Source organism: Metopolophium dirhodum, chromosome 1, assembly GCF_019925205.1.
Source record: "Metopolophium dirhodum isolate CAU chromosome 1, ASM1992520v1, whole genome shotgun sequence".
NCBI lineage: Eukaryota > Metazoa > Arthropoda > Insecta > Hemiptera > Aphididae > Metopolophium > Metopolophium dirhodum.
The window spans coordinates 113,436,436-113,454,130 of NC_083560.1; the positions used below are offsets into that span (position 1 = coordinate 113,436,436).

Here is a 17,695-nt window from a genome sequence, read left to right on the forward strand (position 1 = left end):
TAAATATTTATGTCAGTAACTTTACTCGTGATATACATTTCTGTTACATAAGCATTTCTCCAACCGGTTTATTTATTTTATAATTCAACGGGTCTAGTCCTATTACAATTTTGAATGTGGTATAATGACCAATAATATATAGATTAAAGTACAATTAGAGAATATAATAATTATTATGTACAACACTAAGTAATATTGAAAAGTATATAAATATAATATAAGTATACAAATAATTAAATATATAAAAACATAAAGAATACACTGATTGACGACGACTTATATTATAATGTTTCTTTTAAAAATATAATTGACTTGAATTTAAAAGTATCACGATAGGTATGTAGGGGAACATGGGGCAAAGTGGGGTACTGGGGCAAAGTGGGGACATCGTAATATCTAGGTATTAATGTATAACATTGATAATTTTATTAGATGTATAGCTTCCTTGGTCGTCTCAGATTATGTGATAAGAGTTTTGAATCAACCTATCGATTATTTTGCGATTAATCGATGAAAAACTGTACATATACCTGTTATCATTTAATTGATACTACAAATTGATATTTTGTTATTGATCTATTAAATTATTTTGTGAACATTTTTTAACAATTTTTTTTTTATTAAAGAGTGTGTGTTCCTAGTTTAAGATTTATGTTCCTTATTTAAATTTAACTATTAGAATAAAATAAAATCAACGTTTCTAGGTAAGTTAATCAATCGGGGCAAAGTGGTTTACACCAGTCTGGGGCAATGTGGGGACGTCCCCACTTTGCCCCATATTTCAAATTTTATTAAATTTAAATGATGTGGTTTCAGAATGGTTAGGCATTATAAAAGAAAGACCAACCAACATTCATGGTCTGAAGACTCAATGAAGTCTGCAATATTGGCATATAATAATAAGGAGATGGGATTCAGAAAAGCTGCATTATCTTTTGGTGTTCCTCAAACAACTCTTGAAAGAAGAGCAAAACAATTTGCAGCAACTGAAAATTTAGCTAAAGCTAGCACAAAAGGTAACCTATTTTTATTTATAATAATATAATAAACACAATAACTTTAAAATTCTGATTCCAAATGTTTTAGGTAATAATATAATAATTTATATGTAAACATTTATATTAAATTTATATCAATTTTAATAACAATTAAATTCTCAATTACAAAATGTGTAATATTTTTATTTAATATTTATAATAATACTATATTTAAAATTTAAATATAGAATAATTATACTAAGTATTATATGAAGTTAAATTAATGAAGTTGACTTTATAATTTTAGCTCTTGGAAGATTCAAAACGGTGTTTACTGAGGATCAGGAGGTACAATTAGTAGAGTACATAAAGACTATGGAAGCACGTTTGTTTGGTTTGACTTCATTAGAGTTGAGAAGTTTAGCATACCAATTAGCAGTTAAAAATAATATAAGCCATACATTTTGTAAAGATGATTTAGCAGGAGTGGACTGGTTGTATGGCTTTATGAAGCGACATTCAGATTTGTCATTACGTCAACCTGAAGCTACGTCAGCTGCTAGAGCATCAGGTTTTAATCCGATTGCTGTTGGTAAGTTTTTTGCTTTGCTAACTGAAGTAGTAGAAAAAAATAAATTAACAGCTTCACAAATATTCAATGTCGATGAGACTGTGATAACTTGTGTTCCAAAGTCTCATTCTAAAGTCATTGCATGCCGTGGCCGTCGACAAGTAGGAGCGATAACTTCTGCTGAAAGGGGTCAGACGATAACAGCTGAAATATGCATGGTCGCTGATGGGTCATACATGCCTCCAATGCTTATTTTTCCTCGCGTAAGAAACAAACCAGAACTTATTGATGGTGGACCACCTGGAGCATGGGCTGAAGTTCATCCAAGTGGATGGATACAGACCGATTTGTTCCTTAAATGGTTTGATAAATTTGTAATTTTTTCCAGAGCTTCTAAGACCCATAAGGTTTTACTTTTATTAGATGGCCATGTTACCCATACTAAATCATTAGAACTTATATATAAAGCTAGAGATGCTGGTGTTATATTGCTTTGCTTTCCACCTCACTGCACGCATAGACTTCAACCATTAGACGTAGCTTTTATGAAACCACTTAGCTTATATTACAGCGATGAAGTTAAAAAATGGCTTAGAGAGCACGCTAAAGACCATAGAGTTGTCACACAGTTTCAGATTGCTTCACTTTTTGGTAAAGCATATTTAAAAGCATCAACTATGACAACAGCTATCAGTGGCTTTAGAGCAACAGGCATTTGGCCAGTAGATGCCAACATATTTAAAGAACATGACTTCCTTGCTAGTGCTGCTACTGACATTGATTTAAATGTTTCAGTAACAGATTTGCAAAATATTTCGAACAGTGTGCTCCAAGCTAAAGATGTGTTAACTCCAATCATACAAACAAATAGTCTGCCCATCATTCATCCTTCAACTTCAAATCCTATTGGACAGCAAAATAATGACTTAACTCTTTCTATAACACAGCATAGTTCACCAGGATGTTCTCATTGGTCAGCAGGTGCTGAAAAATCAGTGACAAAATCATTTTTTGCATTATCCCCTGAAGAAATTCAACCAATTCCGAAAAGTAACAAAACCACAGCACGAATATCTAGAAGAAGAGGGAAAACAGCAATTCTCACAGAATCTCCTTACAAAAATGAGCTTTTAGCTGCCAACATACTGAGTGCAACACCCAGAAAAGTTAAACGTTCTTTATCGTTCGGCCAAAAAAAAAATGCTAGAACAACCAAAAAAAATCTTAATAAAAAAACTAAAACCAACAAAGAGGATGATAAGTGTTTGTATTGTGATGAGCCTTACTCGACTTCAGTTGATGGGTGGATTCAGTGTGTACAGTGTAAAAAATGGGCTCATAGTCTTTGTGCTGGAATTGAAGAAAAAGATTATGAGACAATGTTTAAATGTGAATTTTGTTCCTAAAATTGTTTTAACATTTATTGCATTTAAAAAGTTACAATTTATATGTTTATTATTTCCTTTAAGTGAAGTTAGGTTAGGTATACATTTAAGTATATCAATGTTTTTTTTATAAATAATTTGTTTTGTTTGGAAAATTAAATAAAATATAGAAAATTTAAATGATTTTTTTTATGTCCCCACTTTGCCCCACGTATGGGGCAAAGTGGGGTAAACTGTAAATTTTTTACAACCTTCTAAACTTCAACAAAAAAAAAAACTTTATTTTCAGAATAAATGTTCAGTCAATAACCATAACCTACAGATTGAGCTTACAAAATTTGAAAGGAAAAAATTGATTTTTAAGCAAGTTACAGGCTTACAGACATAAGCGTCCCCACTTTGCCCCATGTTCCCCTAAGAATAAAATATTAAAATCTATACAATAATATGTCAATTTACTCTAATTCAAATATTTGAGCTAACAACACAAAATTGGATGTACATTTTGAAGTACTAGTTCCCTCAATCCATATTGTATCGTCTTGAAATCTTTGAGGTTCAATGCAGTGACACCTCTAGACAAATTTATGTTCTCAAAAAAACAACGTCTCGTATTTAAGTTTGAGAAATTAGCAAAACAAAATTTCCCGCCAGTTTTTTTTTCTCAAAATTCAAATTTTTATAACATTTACCCTCTTAATAATTGAGTTAATACACTTTTAAAAATTGGGAACTGGTCTAGGGACGCTTCTGCTTCGATCCTTGAAGGTTTCAAAAAGATAGTACTTTTTTTGAAGGATTTGGTTTTTTCAAAATCGTAATATATCGATAAAACCTAATAATGGGTCGTTATTAATTTCTGTTGTTATCCATGCAATAAATGTTAATCTACGTTCGTTATCATCTTGGCGTAAATGCTGAACTAGATCAGCCCTATAAGGATGTAACTTGTATTTTTTGAATATTTTGTGTACCTTTGTTTTTGAAAAGCCAAATTCTCTAGCAAAATGTCTTAAAGATGAGTGAGGATTTAATTGAATGTACGCAATTATTTCATTTTCCTGATCATCATTTTGTTCCATATTGCGTAGTGGTTGTCTCTGTGCATCTCTTATCGAAAAAGTCCCGTAAGTTCGTAAATTATTAACTAATCTTAAAAAAAATATATGCGGTGGATGATATCTTTCGGGATATCGATTTGCATAAACCCTTGCAGCCTCCCGACAATGTTTATTACACTCACCATAAATTAAAATCATATCAACTTTTTCACTATTGTTTAACATTTTAAAGAAGAAAAAAAGAAAAATCTTTCAAAGTATTATGTTAAAAGTTATAAGTGTTATCGATGAACGTACAATACTGAGTGAACGTGCATTAGTTCATTTTTGATAATCAAACAATATCTACAATAATTATCGAAGTACTAAGAATAAAATTAGAAATAATCTACTATTATCAAAGTACTAATAATAAAACTGGAAATAATTAAATAACTTTTATCGCACAATAATAACGCAAATTACAACGTCATTGTCAATTTAGTTGGTAAATTTATTTTTAAATTAATTAAATTTAATTTGGCTATACATTTTTTTTTGGTAATTTTGTATTAAATTATTTAAATGTATTTCATTTTAGTTCAAAAATGACTAACTTTTGTATCAAATTCAAGCGTGTAATGTTTTTGGTAAAATCGAAAAAATTTAATTATTTTAAAATTTCCAAAAGGTGTAACTCATTCAATTTTTGGTTTAGAACTATGGTCAATGGATGAAAATTACTTAGAATAAAATAATCTATCCATATCCGGTGACAAAAATAGGTGTTGCAATTTAAAAAAAAAAAATTTGTATTGCGCATGCGCATACTACAAGAGTTAAAAATTTGAAATTTGTCCTTAAATGTGTACTTCAGTACCTCTAAGCTATTGCCGCAAACCGTATTTCAATCTAAGATTATCGGGCTGAGATATTTAGTGGTACATTTAAAACGGGACACACTGTATATAGTATTAAAATGCCTATATTGTATTACTTATTGGTTATGATACATCTGAAACAACTCAACAGATACATTAAAACGATGTTACAAAGTTTCAGTCAGATGTGGATTTAACACCTGAGATTTTGTAATTGTTTAGGGCCGTATCGATAGTAGATGCCTAAGAATAAGTACTGCTTAAGCTACTAACCTACTTATTACTCAAATAAGGTTCATAAACTAGACTTTGGCCTAAGAAAATAAATAGTATTACTTAAACTAAGGATGGTCGAGACCTACTTTAAGCATTGCTTTTAGTTACTATCAACATTTTTTTATTTTTTAAATTACCAAAATTAACTTAAACATTAGGTACATATGGCCCTTACTGTTAAATTGTATAATGTATAGTAATGGTAAATGGTGATAAAGTTACTAATTATTCATAAAATTAAAAAGTTTACGTGTTTATATTGTTATTTTTTTATTTTATTTTAAATAATACAAACGCTATAGGTACACAACTATAACACAAGGATGTTTGCTATATTATATTGGAACAAAAAATGTGTTGGGACTATGAATGATGTTGATTGGTAACTATATTACTACATTGATTTTTAATATGACATTGAGCCATTAAATTAATACAATTTTCAAAATAATTTATTTAATATTGTTGTTTTTTTTTCAATTTTAGTCTGCAAGATACAGGAGCTGATGCATGCATGTATTATTCTGTTTAAAAAAACTTCTTCTGAAAAAACAGTTTCCACATGGTAGTTTACGAGTAATGAACAAAATAGGCATCTAACTTCAATTTCTAAGTTCACTCTTGAAAAAATGTCATTAAGTTATACCACATGCAGTTGTAATTACAGTTACACATATAATCACAATAATTACATAGTTGATATTTTCAAAGTTTAGGCTACAATGAATGTCAATTAGAATAACTTGTTTCATCAAAAAGTTAGAATTTTAATATAATTTATACCTATAATATGCAATAAAGTTACCATTTTTATCAATGTAATGCACCGCATAATCACGATCGTGGATTAAATGATCTATAAATGGACAATTTAATTGAGTTAACACGATAAATATAATGATTAATGATTAATAATGCATACTGATTTGTGTTTTATAATTTTTATACTATTTGACTAGTGTACTGTCGTACATAAATCGATTACCAACTAAATATATTTTAGTTAATACTTAATTTATTGTAAGCTTTAAATAGATACTGGTATTTTATCCAATACTACCTAGTACCTACCATGTTATTAATGTTCAACATTGAGATGATGATCGTATTCAACAATACCTAAACCAATATGCATGCAGGTCCTAAAAATTAATTATTTTTTTTTAATTGAATGATGTTATCATTAATCATCGGTGCATCCTTTTTTGTTGTGGAAGAAATGTGTTAAAACAGCAATATACACTTATATAAACAGTACCTACAGTATTATGTAGCTAAATGTAAGCACATTATAAATTTTTAAGCAGTGGCATGTAACATATGGTCCAAGTATTGCTCGGGCAACCCCTTAAATATGGGTGGGAGAGTATTGATAGAGGAAAAAATAGGTGATTTTATAGGTCGGTATAACAGTATTATGAGGGGTTGGTCACCTAAAATTATTTGAGCAACACCAATTTTTTTATGAAACACGCCACTGCTAGTAAGCTGGGTTGGACAAGTTACTCAATTTTTTGTAACTGGTTATAACTTACATTTAACTAAAAATGTATAACTAGTTACAAGATACTAGATACATCAATGTTGTGTAAATGGATAAAAGTTACAGGTCTGTAACTAAGTTAAATTTAAAGTTAAAAGTTACATTGATAAATAATATATGTTTGTATTTATTTATTTATTAATTATAAATAACACATTTTAAAAGTTTTTATAAAAATACTGTAATAATTAATATTAATTTGTGTAAAATATTCTTTACCAAATTACAATTATAATGAAATAATTTAATGTATTAAGCATACAGGCATACCTATATGGCTATATAATAAACCATAATAAAAATAATAATAGATATACATGGTTGTAAAACATTTGTCTAAAGCCGGGATCCCACGGCGCATGGCGCGGAACTCGGTTGATATACCAAACCTAGAGACGAGCCGAGCCTACATGCCAACACGACGATCCCACGGCCTGTAGCACGGCACGTCTCTAGAGCTCGGCATCCTTTGCCGATTCATTCCGGGTCTGTCTCTCGTCGACGCTAGTACTGTGTTTTAAATCTATATTTTTTTACGGAATATTGATGACGACCAAGAAAAAATTGCCAATGCAGCAGCATATTATATTATCGTGTGCAGTGAATTTTTAAAAAATTACTCATCTGAGAATGAAGATGAAGCAAGAACTCCAAAAAAAAGAAGATACTGGATGGACACTTTTTATAAAAGTCGAAAAAGGTATATAACTATAGAATTATTAAAATTTTTTTGATATCCAATTAATCATTTATTTATTTATTATTATACTTTAAAAATTTATATAATATATATTTTTTTTAGGTACAATGCAACAAATATGTTGCACGATTTAAACGTTGACCCGTCACGAAAGTTTGAAAACTTTTGTAGAATGAGTTCCGTAGACTTCGAGCATATTTTAAATAAAATAGGTCTATACATTTTTAAGAACGACACAAACACGTGAGAATGTATCCCAATCAAAGAAAGATTAGCTGTGACACTTTGGTTTTTAGCCAGTGGTGACAGTTTTAAAAGTTTGTCATACCTGTTTAAGTTTTCACCACAAACTGTTTCGAGATGTGTAGATGACGTGTGCAAGTCTTTGATTCTAGAATTGAAAGATGAAATAAAGGTATGTAAATAATCTTAAATAATTAAAAAATATTTTATAAAATTATTATTAATTAATAACCAGAACTTATAAATATATCAGTAACATTTAGATAAAATAATGTGAATAACAAAAACATACATCATATAAAAAAAAACATAATAGGTTATAACTCTTAAAAAAAAATGATAGCAAATAAATCTGTTTTGTAAAAATAAATATGTTGAGTAAACTTATTGATCTGTAAATTAATAATATTAAAATATATATTAAGTCTATATAATATTATTATTGTAAGTCGAATGCATTATACTGTTCATCCTCCTGATTCCCATCTGTTTCAGGACATTGATTTTGAATAATCGTGTACGCAGGTCTATAATTATAATGATGTTGCAAATCAGGCGAGACTGATGCGAGTGACATATCTTCAGGTGACATGACACTTCACTGACGCTGTATACTGTGGATTATTGTAGTTTTGAGTTGCATATTTTTATTGTTTAAGTCCATATACAAATTTGTCGATCTCAAGCATAGCATACTCTTGAGTTTGTTCATCAAGTTCACTCCAACTTCTTTCCGAGTAACTCGCTATAAAGGGAACATTTGTCCCTTTTGGATTTTTCTGATGCTTTTTTTTTAATGATTATAGGCTTCGTCTAATCGCTTTTCCATTTGTACAATTTGATCAGTTTTTCTTTTTTTGTAAATATTTTGGGACAAATGTTTCGGAATTTTGAAAGTTTCATCTGCAGAAAATGTATCTGGTGGTTGGTTGATTTCGATAAGTGAAAAGTCTTCCTCATCTGCACTTTTAAAACTTCCGTCGTTTTCGATATTTAAAATTTCATTACGCAGTGTCTAATAATAATAATAATAATAAAAAAAACTATAGTTAATATTTTCTTATTCATCAAAGCTAGGCAGTTAACGGAACAAATGCAGTTTAGTTCCCACGCGATTTTTTCGATTTTTTTTTTCCCAAAATGTGTGTTTTTATGCACTGAATACAAAAGTCTAATTCAAAAATTCTCGCATTTTTTTACTTAAAAAGTTATAGTAAAAAAACTATAAAACAGTACATTTTTCAAAAATACGATATCTTTGATAAAAAACATTGAAAAAACTACATTTTCATTTTTTTTTTTTTTTAATTGTATGTTTTTATGATGGATGGAAATATGCAAATATGCATAAAGACTTTAACTATCGTACTTGCTGCTTAAAAATACAAAAAATTGAAATCAAAAATGTTTTTTAATTTTTTTTAATTTTTGTCAATATTACATTATAAATCTTCGTCATTTCCATCTGTTTCAGAAGACAGTTTATACCACAATACCATACCAGCATATACCAGCATATTCCAGTGACACCAATTTGAAAAAACATCGTACAATGATGCCATGCTAGCGGCACTCGTCGCTACGCTCCTCGGCGCCGTCGCTCCTCTCCGCTAATCGAAAATATCCCCCGACTTGCTGTGCAAAACCACCTCATGTAGGTCACAGTAATATTTAATACGAAAATAAAACATTATCAGTTCTATTACCTTTTGAAAGTCGTTAATTATAAATTATAATAATCTTAATAATAACAAAATAAAATAACATAATTAATAATAGGCGACAATCCAATACGAAAACGTAGGAAAGCAAAGTGACAGCGTTTCACGCGCATGCATGCGTAAATACGTAAAATCGTAAACTTTGGAAAGATATAACTTCCAAAAAAATAATTTGCGAGAATTTTTGAATTAGACTTTTATATTCAGTGCTTTAAAACACACATTTTGGGAGGAAAAAAATCGAAAAATTCGCGTGGGAACTAAACTGCATTTATACCCGAAAAATGATTCTGAGCGTAGACGGTAACTCGTAACTATGTTAGCCTATAATAATACTAGCCTATAGCTAGGTAAGCATATTTTATAATATTATTGTAAGTAAAGTAATTAATTTTAGTATTATGCATTAGTATCTACTACAGTAGGTTAAATTCATTTTATTAAAATATTACAATATATTCTAAAAGTTAAATGTATCCACGAATAATATTTTTAAATTACAACAAAATAAATAAAATCGTTTTTCTTGATTTTAATATGTAATTTCATAGAAATTTGAATTTAAAATGTCTGTCAAAAATAAATGTGTTTAGGTATATATATTTTTAATTTTTTTGGTTACAGTATGAACTATTTATGAGAATCTTAGTTTTAAATTTTTAATACTTAGTTACAAAACCTGAACATTTTATAGTTTCTTAATTAAAATAATTTATAATTTTCGAGATTTTAAAAATTGTATCTAGTATAGACTATGATATAATAAGTATGTTGTGTACATTTCAAGTGTCTACGGTTATTCGTTTTAAAGTTACGCCAAAAACCAAAATCAATTTTATAGAAAACCGATTTTGAGTAAAAATTCCCGTTTTTCCTTAATAATTTTTGTTTTTAAAAAATAAAAATAAAAACACATCATTGTAAATTCAATACATTCGTCGCATTGCATTGCTCAGAATCTAAAACGTGTACCATTAAAAAATATATTGATTGTTACTCAATCCCGAAAAAGTGACAAATATAACAATGGCGTGTGCATTGCTGCACAATTTTTTAAGAAAAAGTAAAACGTCGTCTTCCAATTATTGTCCACAAGGAACATTTGACTCGGAAAAAGATGGCGAAATTATTCCAGGGTCATGGCGTCAAAACCACAATAACGAAGCATCGTTCTTACCAATTCGTAGGTCACCAAGCGATGCGAAAGAAGTCAGAGAATTATTCACAGAATATTTTATGACGAAGCAAAACAATTTTCAGAATATTCTGTGGCAAAACAATTTTTAAAGTATAATTATAATTTAATATGTAAGAAAGTGGTATATTTAATTATTGTTAATTAATATTTGATGTTTAGAATAATATTCAATACTGTACCAATATATTATTATTAAGTAGGTATATTTATTATTATTTATTTAATCTGAATACATTTACCTTTGAACTTTTGGTGGTATTAGGTTGGTTCACGCTATGTAGAAACTTGGCCATTCCTTCGTATACGAACCAGTAAGGTTTGTAGATGTCATCTAATCCCGAACCCGTTTTTTTACTCGCTTTAACTTTGTTAACGAGTTTCCTGTATGTGGGCCATCAACGAATCTTTCTTCTTTTTTATGTCACTTATTGAATATGGCACACTGAGATTTTTTGAATTATGTTCCCACGAATCATGTACGGAATTGCGAATTTTGTGTTATGAGTGTTTTGGGTTCCAGATACAAGGTTCTTGTTCATACAGATCAATAAATTCTAAGATCAGTTCATTTGACCACTCCATGTATTTAAAAATAAATAAATAAATTATTCGAAAAAAGGTAAAAAAAATAGTGAAAATACACACGAGCCCCTTTAGTCCGTGAGAACGCGTTGGACCGGTTTCACGAGACGAGCAACAAGCGTGAATGATTTCCTTTGACTCGGGTACCAAAAACCGGCAATTTTTGGATAGACGCGAGCCGCGCCGATATTATACGATCCGCGCCGAGCATCACCTATCCCACGGCGCGTTTATAGTACCGCGCTATACCACACCACGAGCCACGTTGAATAATGACTACTGATTTTATGACTGTTAAGGCGGGTTCCCACGGCGCGTGGCTCGGCGAGTCACGAGTCAAATGCGCTGGCTTGGTAAACTACACGCGCCGTGGGAACGCTCTAGCTCGTCTAGGCGCGTTATAGCTCGGCTAGGCTCGTGTCCGATGTGTCCTCGCCAAAGTAAACGAACTGTGCATTTAAACAGCGTTCCCACAAGCATGCAGTTTGGTGAGTCTAGCTACTGTGGTGAATTTTTATTTTATTTAAATTTTATATGCATATCAAAATAAATATTGAATTGAACTGAAGAGAATAAATTATAAAAAAAATGGAATGGACCAATGATGAGGTCCTAGAGTTTTTAGGACTATACGAAGCACATCCGGAAATTTGGAATCCACGCCATAGAGATATTTGTTTTTAATTACTTATATTTGTATTTTTGTAATGATATTAATGTCAAAACTGATGTAACAGAAATGAAAAAAAAAAGGCTCACCGATGGCTACTTATAGAAAACTTTTAAACAAAGTCAGAGTAAGTATGGGTACTGGTAGTGGTACTAATGATGTCTTCAAACCAGATTGGTTTGCCTATAACGCAATGGTATTCCTACATGGTGTTTATAAGGCAATAAAAACAATTTCAACAGAGGTAAATATTTTATTTTGTTTTTTTTTTAAAATTAATTGTAATGTTTTAATTTAGATTTAATTATAAAATTGTTTGATCTTTATAATATTATACCATTATGCTGTATTCACTTTAGCTGTCCATAAGAATCAATATATTACATATTATGTATATATAATATGTATTGTAGGCTATAGGTACTGTCTCAATGATGTTTTTGTTCAGGGTAGGTATTCACATTTTACCAAAATAACCATGTGTATACGTTGTACGTAATATAAATAAGTAATAACTATTAATTATACGACTTACAAAAATACGCTGTACGAAAATAAATATAAATAACATGAAAGAAACAAATACTCGTATACCTAGTATATAAATTTATATTAGTTTAATAAATTAATTTGGTTTGGTTCTAAAAATGGAAACATCTATATTTTAATATTTTAATAATAATTTTATTTAAACTCTTTCTTGCCATGCCACTTTTCCACTTATACAAAATATTCAGAGAACTGGTCTCTAACCAATTTTGCGTCGAGGCCGGATCTTCTTGGTACTCTTTGTAATGGGAACATGGAACCTAAATCATTTTGTTCAGACCTCCAAGAGCCTGGAACTATAATTCCATCATTATTTTCGCTATCGAAAATACCTGGTGGTGTGTATGATGAACTTGAAGATTTGCTTCTTCTTAAGAAATTATGTAACAATACACAAGTCATTGTAATTTCTTGTACTTTTTCCGGCTCTAGAAGTATTGGTCCTCTAAATATGCGAAAAACTGATGCCATAATTCCAAATACATTTTCAACTATTCAGCGTGCTCGAGAAAGCCGGTAGTTGAAAATTCTTTTGGCGTTTCCTTTTTCGTGTACTCCCGAGTATGGTTTCATTATATTTGTGCTTAGAGCAAAAGCTTCATCCGTCAGAAACACATATGGTAGCGACACATTCGTATTAGGGAGTATTTCGTCGTGTGGCAATATCAATTCATCCGTATCCAATTTTTTAAAAACGTTGTATTTCGTAATACGCCACCATCGCTGATTCTTCCTTGACAGCCGATATCCACAAAAGTAAAATCATAATTAGCGTTCACTACAGCCATGAGCACAATGCTAAAAGTCCCCTTATAATTGTAGTATTCCGTTCCACTATTGACAGGGCTTTGGATAACTACATGTTTTCCGTCAATAGCCCCGAGACAGTTGGGGAAATTCCATTTTTCATTAAAGTCTAATGCTATATTTTTCCAACCACTCGAATTTTTTGCCAACTAAAAAAAAACAAAAATTATATATTTTTCACTAAGTTGTGTTTTGTATCTTAAATATAATTATTTTATGTATATTTTATAAAAATATATATGAGATTTTTTAAATAGCTACTGGTTAAAAATAATTTTTAATTATTTTAATTATATTTTATAAATTATTAACTACAAAATAGTTATTAAATTTTAAATATGCGTATGTATTTTTAATATTTTTCCACTACTATTGTAACAATGGATTAGGAGCCTTGTATTAAATTTTCAATCTTTTATACCCAACGAATAACATTTTATTGACATTTATAGGAAAAAAATTATAATATTGGTGACTGGTTATGTCCGTAAACAGTTCAAAACAAATAAAATTTCTGAAAATTTTATCATGTATAGAAAATGCTAATATAAACAACCAGTGAAAATTTCATGTTTTTTAGAGTTACACCAAAAACCAAAATCGATTTTTGTTGAAAACCGATTTTGCGTAAAATTCCCGTTTTTCTTAATTTTTATTTTGCTCTTAGAAACTATTGGGAATTTTTAATTTTGCCCCCCCCCCCAAAAAAAAAAAAAATTTCCAAGTAGATCTACTTTTTCATCGAACAAAATACTGAAGTTGAAAATTAAAGCACTATTTTAACTACATATCGTGTACACAGACACAAATAAAAAAAAAATAAAAAAACACACACATAATTGTAAATACATTCATCGCTCTCCTCAGAATCTAAAAATTTAGTTTTCAAATTAATAAGTTATTTCAAATAATTTCGACATTTAAAAAAATTATGAAAAATAAACCTTAAATAATTAATAATTTTACAATCAAGTTTTTTAAAAATTAAATTTACAAAAATTGCATTCCAAAATCACGAAAATTATTTTTTAGTTAATTAAATTTTGTTAAATGAATAATTATAGAGGAAATTATATATATTAAAACTACCTAAGAATAACTATTTTAGTTATTTTGTTTTAATTTAAAAATATTATTTGTGGATACTTGAAACTTTTAATGTTTTAAATTATGATGTTATTATATTATACACATTATTTCTAATACAATTTTTTCGGCAAAAATTAATTCAACCCACTGTATTACTAATAGTAAATACTAAATAATATTTATTATTTTTAGCAATTGGAAAATTCGTCAGATGGTAGTGAAATTACGAGTGGTCAATTTCACGACAGTTCTGAAATGGATGTACCTCAGAATCTGGACAACAATTTCAAAAGCCCATCTGTTAAGGTCACAAAAAAAAGAAAAGCTGACGATAAGGTAGAACTAATTGAAAACAGGATAGACGAAGCATTTACGTTTTTAAAACAAATTGTAAAGTAAAGTTAAGGAACATTAAAAGTAAATGTTCACTTTTTACCGACCTGTTATGCGTCGAATTACAAGCACTTAGTGAACAAAAACAAGATATTGCAATGATGGAGATTGATAATATTATGTTTCGTCTCAAACATTCTGCTGATCACATAGTACAGCCACCATCGCAATATCAATATTTTTATCATCAGTTTTTGTTTGTTCTTGATATGAAAATACAAAAAAATTAATATTCATCTTTTCCATAATAAACTTTCCAACCGTATTTATTCACAAGTTTTGAATTCGTTTCTTTTCCACATCATTGTTTTCAGGTATCCATCTAAGTTTATATGCTGGGTGAAAACATGACGCCAATATTACTTTATTCACTCCAGGTGAGAAGGCAAAAAAACAATTTAAAACATAAACATAAAAAATGAATTCCATCTAGTTATAAAAGGGAATGATAACTTGCATTGATTTTCAAATAAAAGCGCGAAATCATTGAAATAACTTTTTTCATAATAATATAATTTTTATCAATATAAATTATACAATTGAATATGTAATTAATTAGGTAATTTCCATAGATAATAAAGATATGGATAGGACATAATGGTCTTATCAGCGGTCTTCGAGGGGAACAATTGAGGCCAAATAAAGTATACCTATACAGGGGCGGGTTTTATCACTCACCAAGGGGGGGGGGGGCTAATAGAGTTTCAAGAATTTAGTTGGTTGTTTTTTAAATCTATATAAAATTTAAAATTACAGATTATGTTTTTGAGTCCCTCATAAGTAAGTCATTTTTTTTCACAATAGTGACAAATTTTAAATAGTTACATTATTGGTATCAATATTTATCTGAAACTATTTATTTATAAAAAAATATACATAAAATAGATATAGGTATTACATTATCAATTCCATATTTCTTTTTTTAACTTTTGAAAACCGTTCAATGATGTTGTCTATTGATACTTCTTTTTCCTTATGAACATGAAGTAAAGCTAAACCATTTAATCTATCTTGACACATTCGTGATCTTAACCAATCCTTTAACCTAGATTTAAAACATTTTAGTAGAAAAATAAGATTATTTGGTTATATTAATTTAATATTATAATTTTAAATGTAGATAGATATACCTGCGCAAAGTAGAAAAACTTCTTTCAGCTGATGCAACGCTGATGGGTAGACAACCAATAATTAAAAGCAATGTTTTAATATTTGGGAATAGTACATCCTGACAATGATCCAAACCATCTATGACAGTAATTGGTATATGACCTCCTTGAAATTAAATATAAATAATTTTAGTATAAAATATAATAGGTACTAAAAAAATAAATAATAGATTTTATATTTACCTTCATTTTTAACTCTGGTCCATTTGGCAATCCATAATTCAAGTTCAGAAGTTAAATATTGTTTTTCTATGTGTAAATATGAGTATTCTTTATCAACAATTTCTGCAATATAATTTATATCATCCGACTTGATATCAACAACACTTTTTGGTATAAGAAGTAATAATTTATAAACAGTTAAATTTTTTTTACTTAAATATCTATCTTTTAGATCATCGAGTACATGATTATACAGTACATTATAAACAGAAATTCTAAAGTATTCTTCAATAGAAACAGATAAAATATTTGGTCTATGTATTTGATGCTTAGTAATGCGTGGTAACTTAAGTTCCACATCTAATTTTTCCATCAGTTTTTTACTTTCTTCAAATATTGTTTTGAAATGTATATCACTGTTTGACCGCCTATTTACCATAACGTTTATAATATCCTTAAAGCAATCTTCAGCAAAATTTAAATCATTTTGAATACCTTGAAGTAGTTTACTTGCAGGTGCTGTTAAGTAAAGTAAATCTGATAGTGTAAACAATGATATTATAAATTCACATGTAGTTAATGAATTTAAAAGAGAGTAAGCTTTCACTGACGAATCATTATCTTGCCACTCGGTTATAAGGTTCAGAGATTTAATAATATATTGTAGAGAATTCTTAAATATTAAAATGCTATCATGTCTTTCAGTCCATCTGGTTTCACATAGACTCATTAAATGTTTTTCTTTACCAAATACTTTTTTTAGAACAAAATTCCTTTTTGCTGACATATTAAAAAATTTTACAGTTTCTTTAATAATACCAACAGAGTTTTTAACTGACATGACACTAGATGATTTAGAAATTGATAAATTTAAACAATGATTAGAACATGGGCTATAGACTGCGTTTGGAGTTGCGTTAGATTGAATATATTTAACAGCGCCACGAACAGTGGAAGTCATTACCGAGCAACCATCAGTAGAAATTCCAACAGTGTTCTAAGTTTAAATTTAAATTTTTTAGAATATTAATAACTGTTTTTCCAAGAACATCACCAGTGAGTTTAGGTTCAATAAGAGTGTTTTCATCATTTTCTGTAGATTCTTCATTGTCATTGATCTGTTCCTCTTGGTTTGATTTTTGGTTATTATAAAAGTATGTGTGGCAGTTTATGAACGAAACAAAGTCTTCTTTTATTTTTCCACCAAAAATATATCTTGAAACTAGTGTCATTTGAGATGAATGTTACACATCTGTGGTTTCATCAAATATGATACTATAAAACTTATTAGATTTAATATCTGTTAATATTTTATAAATAATTTCTTCTTTACAGCATTCTATTATTTCTTCTTGAATTGTATTACTTATATAAGTAGCTTTAGCATGAGTTGTCTTGAGATGATTTTCTAATACCTTATCGCCAGATTTTATTCGAAATCTTAAAAGTTCTCTAAAGTTTCCTTCATTAATAACAGATGTGTTTGAACTAGCCATAGTCAATAAATCACCATCATCTCTATGTCCTCTTAGGGGAATGTTTTGTCTTGCCAAAAAAATAATAGTTTCAATAATTGGTCGAATTCTTTCTCTATTTTCAAGTATTTGGCGTTTTCTCTCACTATCAATCATATTAATAACTTCTTTTTCAGGCTGCTCATACCGGGACAAAAATTCTTCAGCTTGTAAAACTGCATTTTTATGATATAAATTATTTTGGTGAGATTCTAAATCTCCATC

General features: G+C 29.1%; 2 protein-coding genes and 1 pseudogene across 2 annotated transcripts; 2 read left to right on the forward strand and 1 right to left on the reverse strand.

Annotated features, from left to right (window-relative positions):
* The first annotated feature begins 350 nt into the window (after positions 1–350).
* LOC132951434 (uncharacterized) lies at positions 351–4,589 on the forward strand. Its single transcript, XM_061023246.1, has 4 exons — positions 351–400; positions 817–1,016; positions 1,285–2,714; positions 4,575–4,589. Exons 1-4 carry the CDS (start codon positions 351–353, stop codon positions 4,587–4,589), a joined length of 1,695 nt encoding a protein of 564 aa, XP_060879229.1.
* A 7,116-nt stretch (positions 4,590–11,705) lies between these two features.
* LOC132951443 (uncharacterized) lies at positions 11,706–14,855 on the forward strand (annotated as a pseudogene).
* A 36-nt stretch (positions 14,856–14,891) lies between these two features.
* Positions 14,892–17,188, reverse strand: LOC132951448 (52 kDa repressor of the inhibitor of the protein kinase-like). Its single transcript, XM_061023271.1, has 5 exons — positions 17,006–17,188; positions 15,978–16,953; positions 15,756–15,900; positions 15,553–15,670; positions 14,892–14,960 (listed from the first exon to the last, which is right to left on the reverse strand). The coding sequence occupies exons 1-5, from the start codon at positions 17,186–17,188 to the stop codon at positions 14,892–14,894; spliced, it is 1,491 nt and encodes a 496-aa protein (XP_060879254.1).
* Between the last annotated feature and the right edge of the window lie 507 nt (positions 17,189–17,695).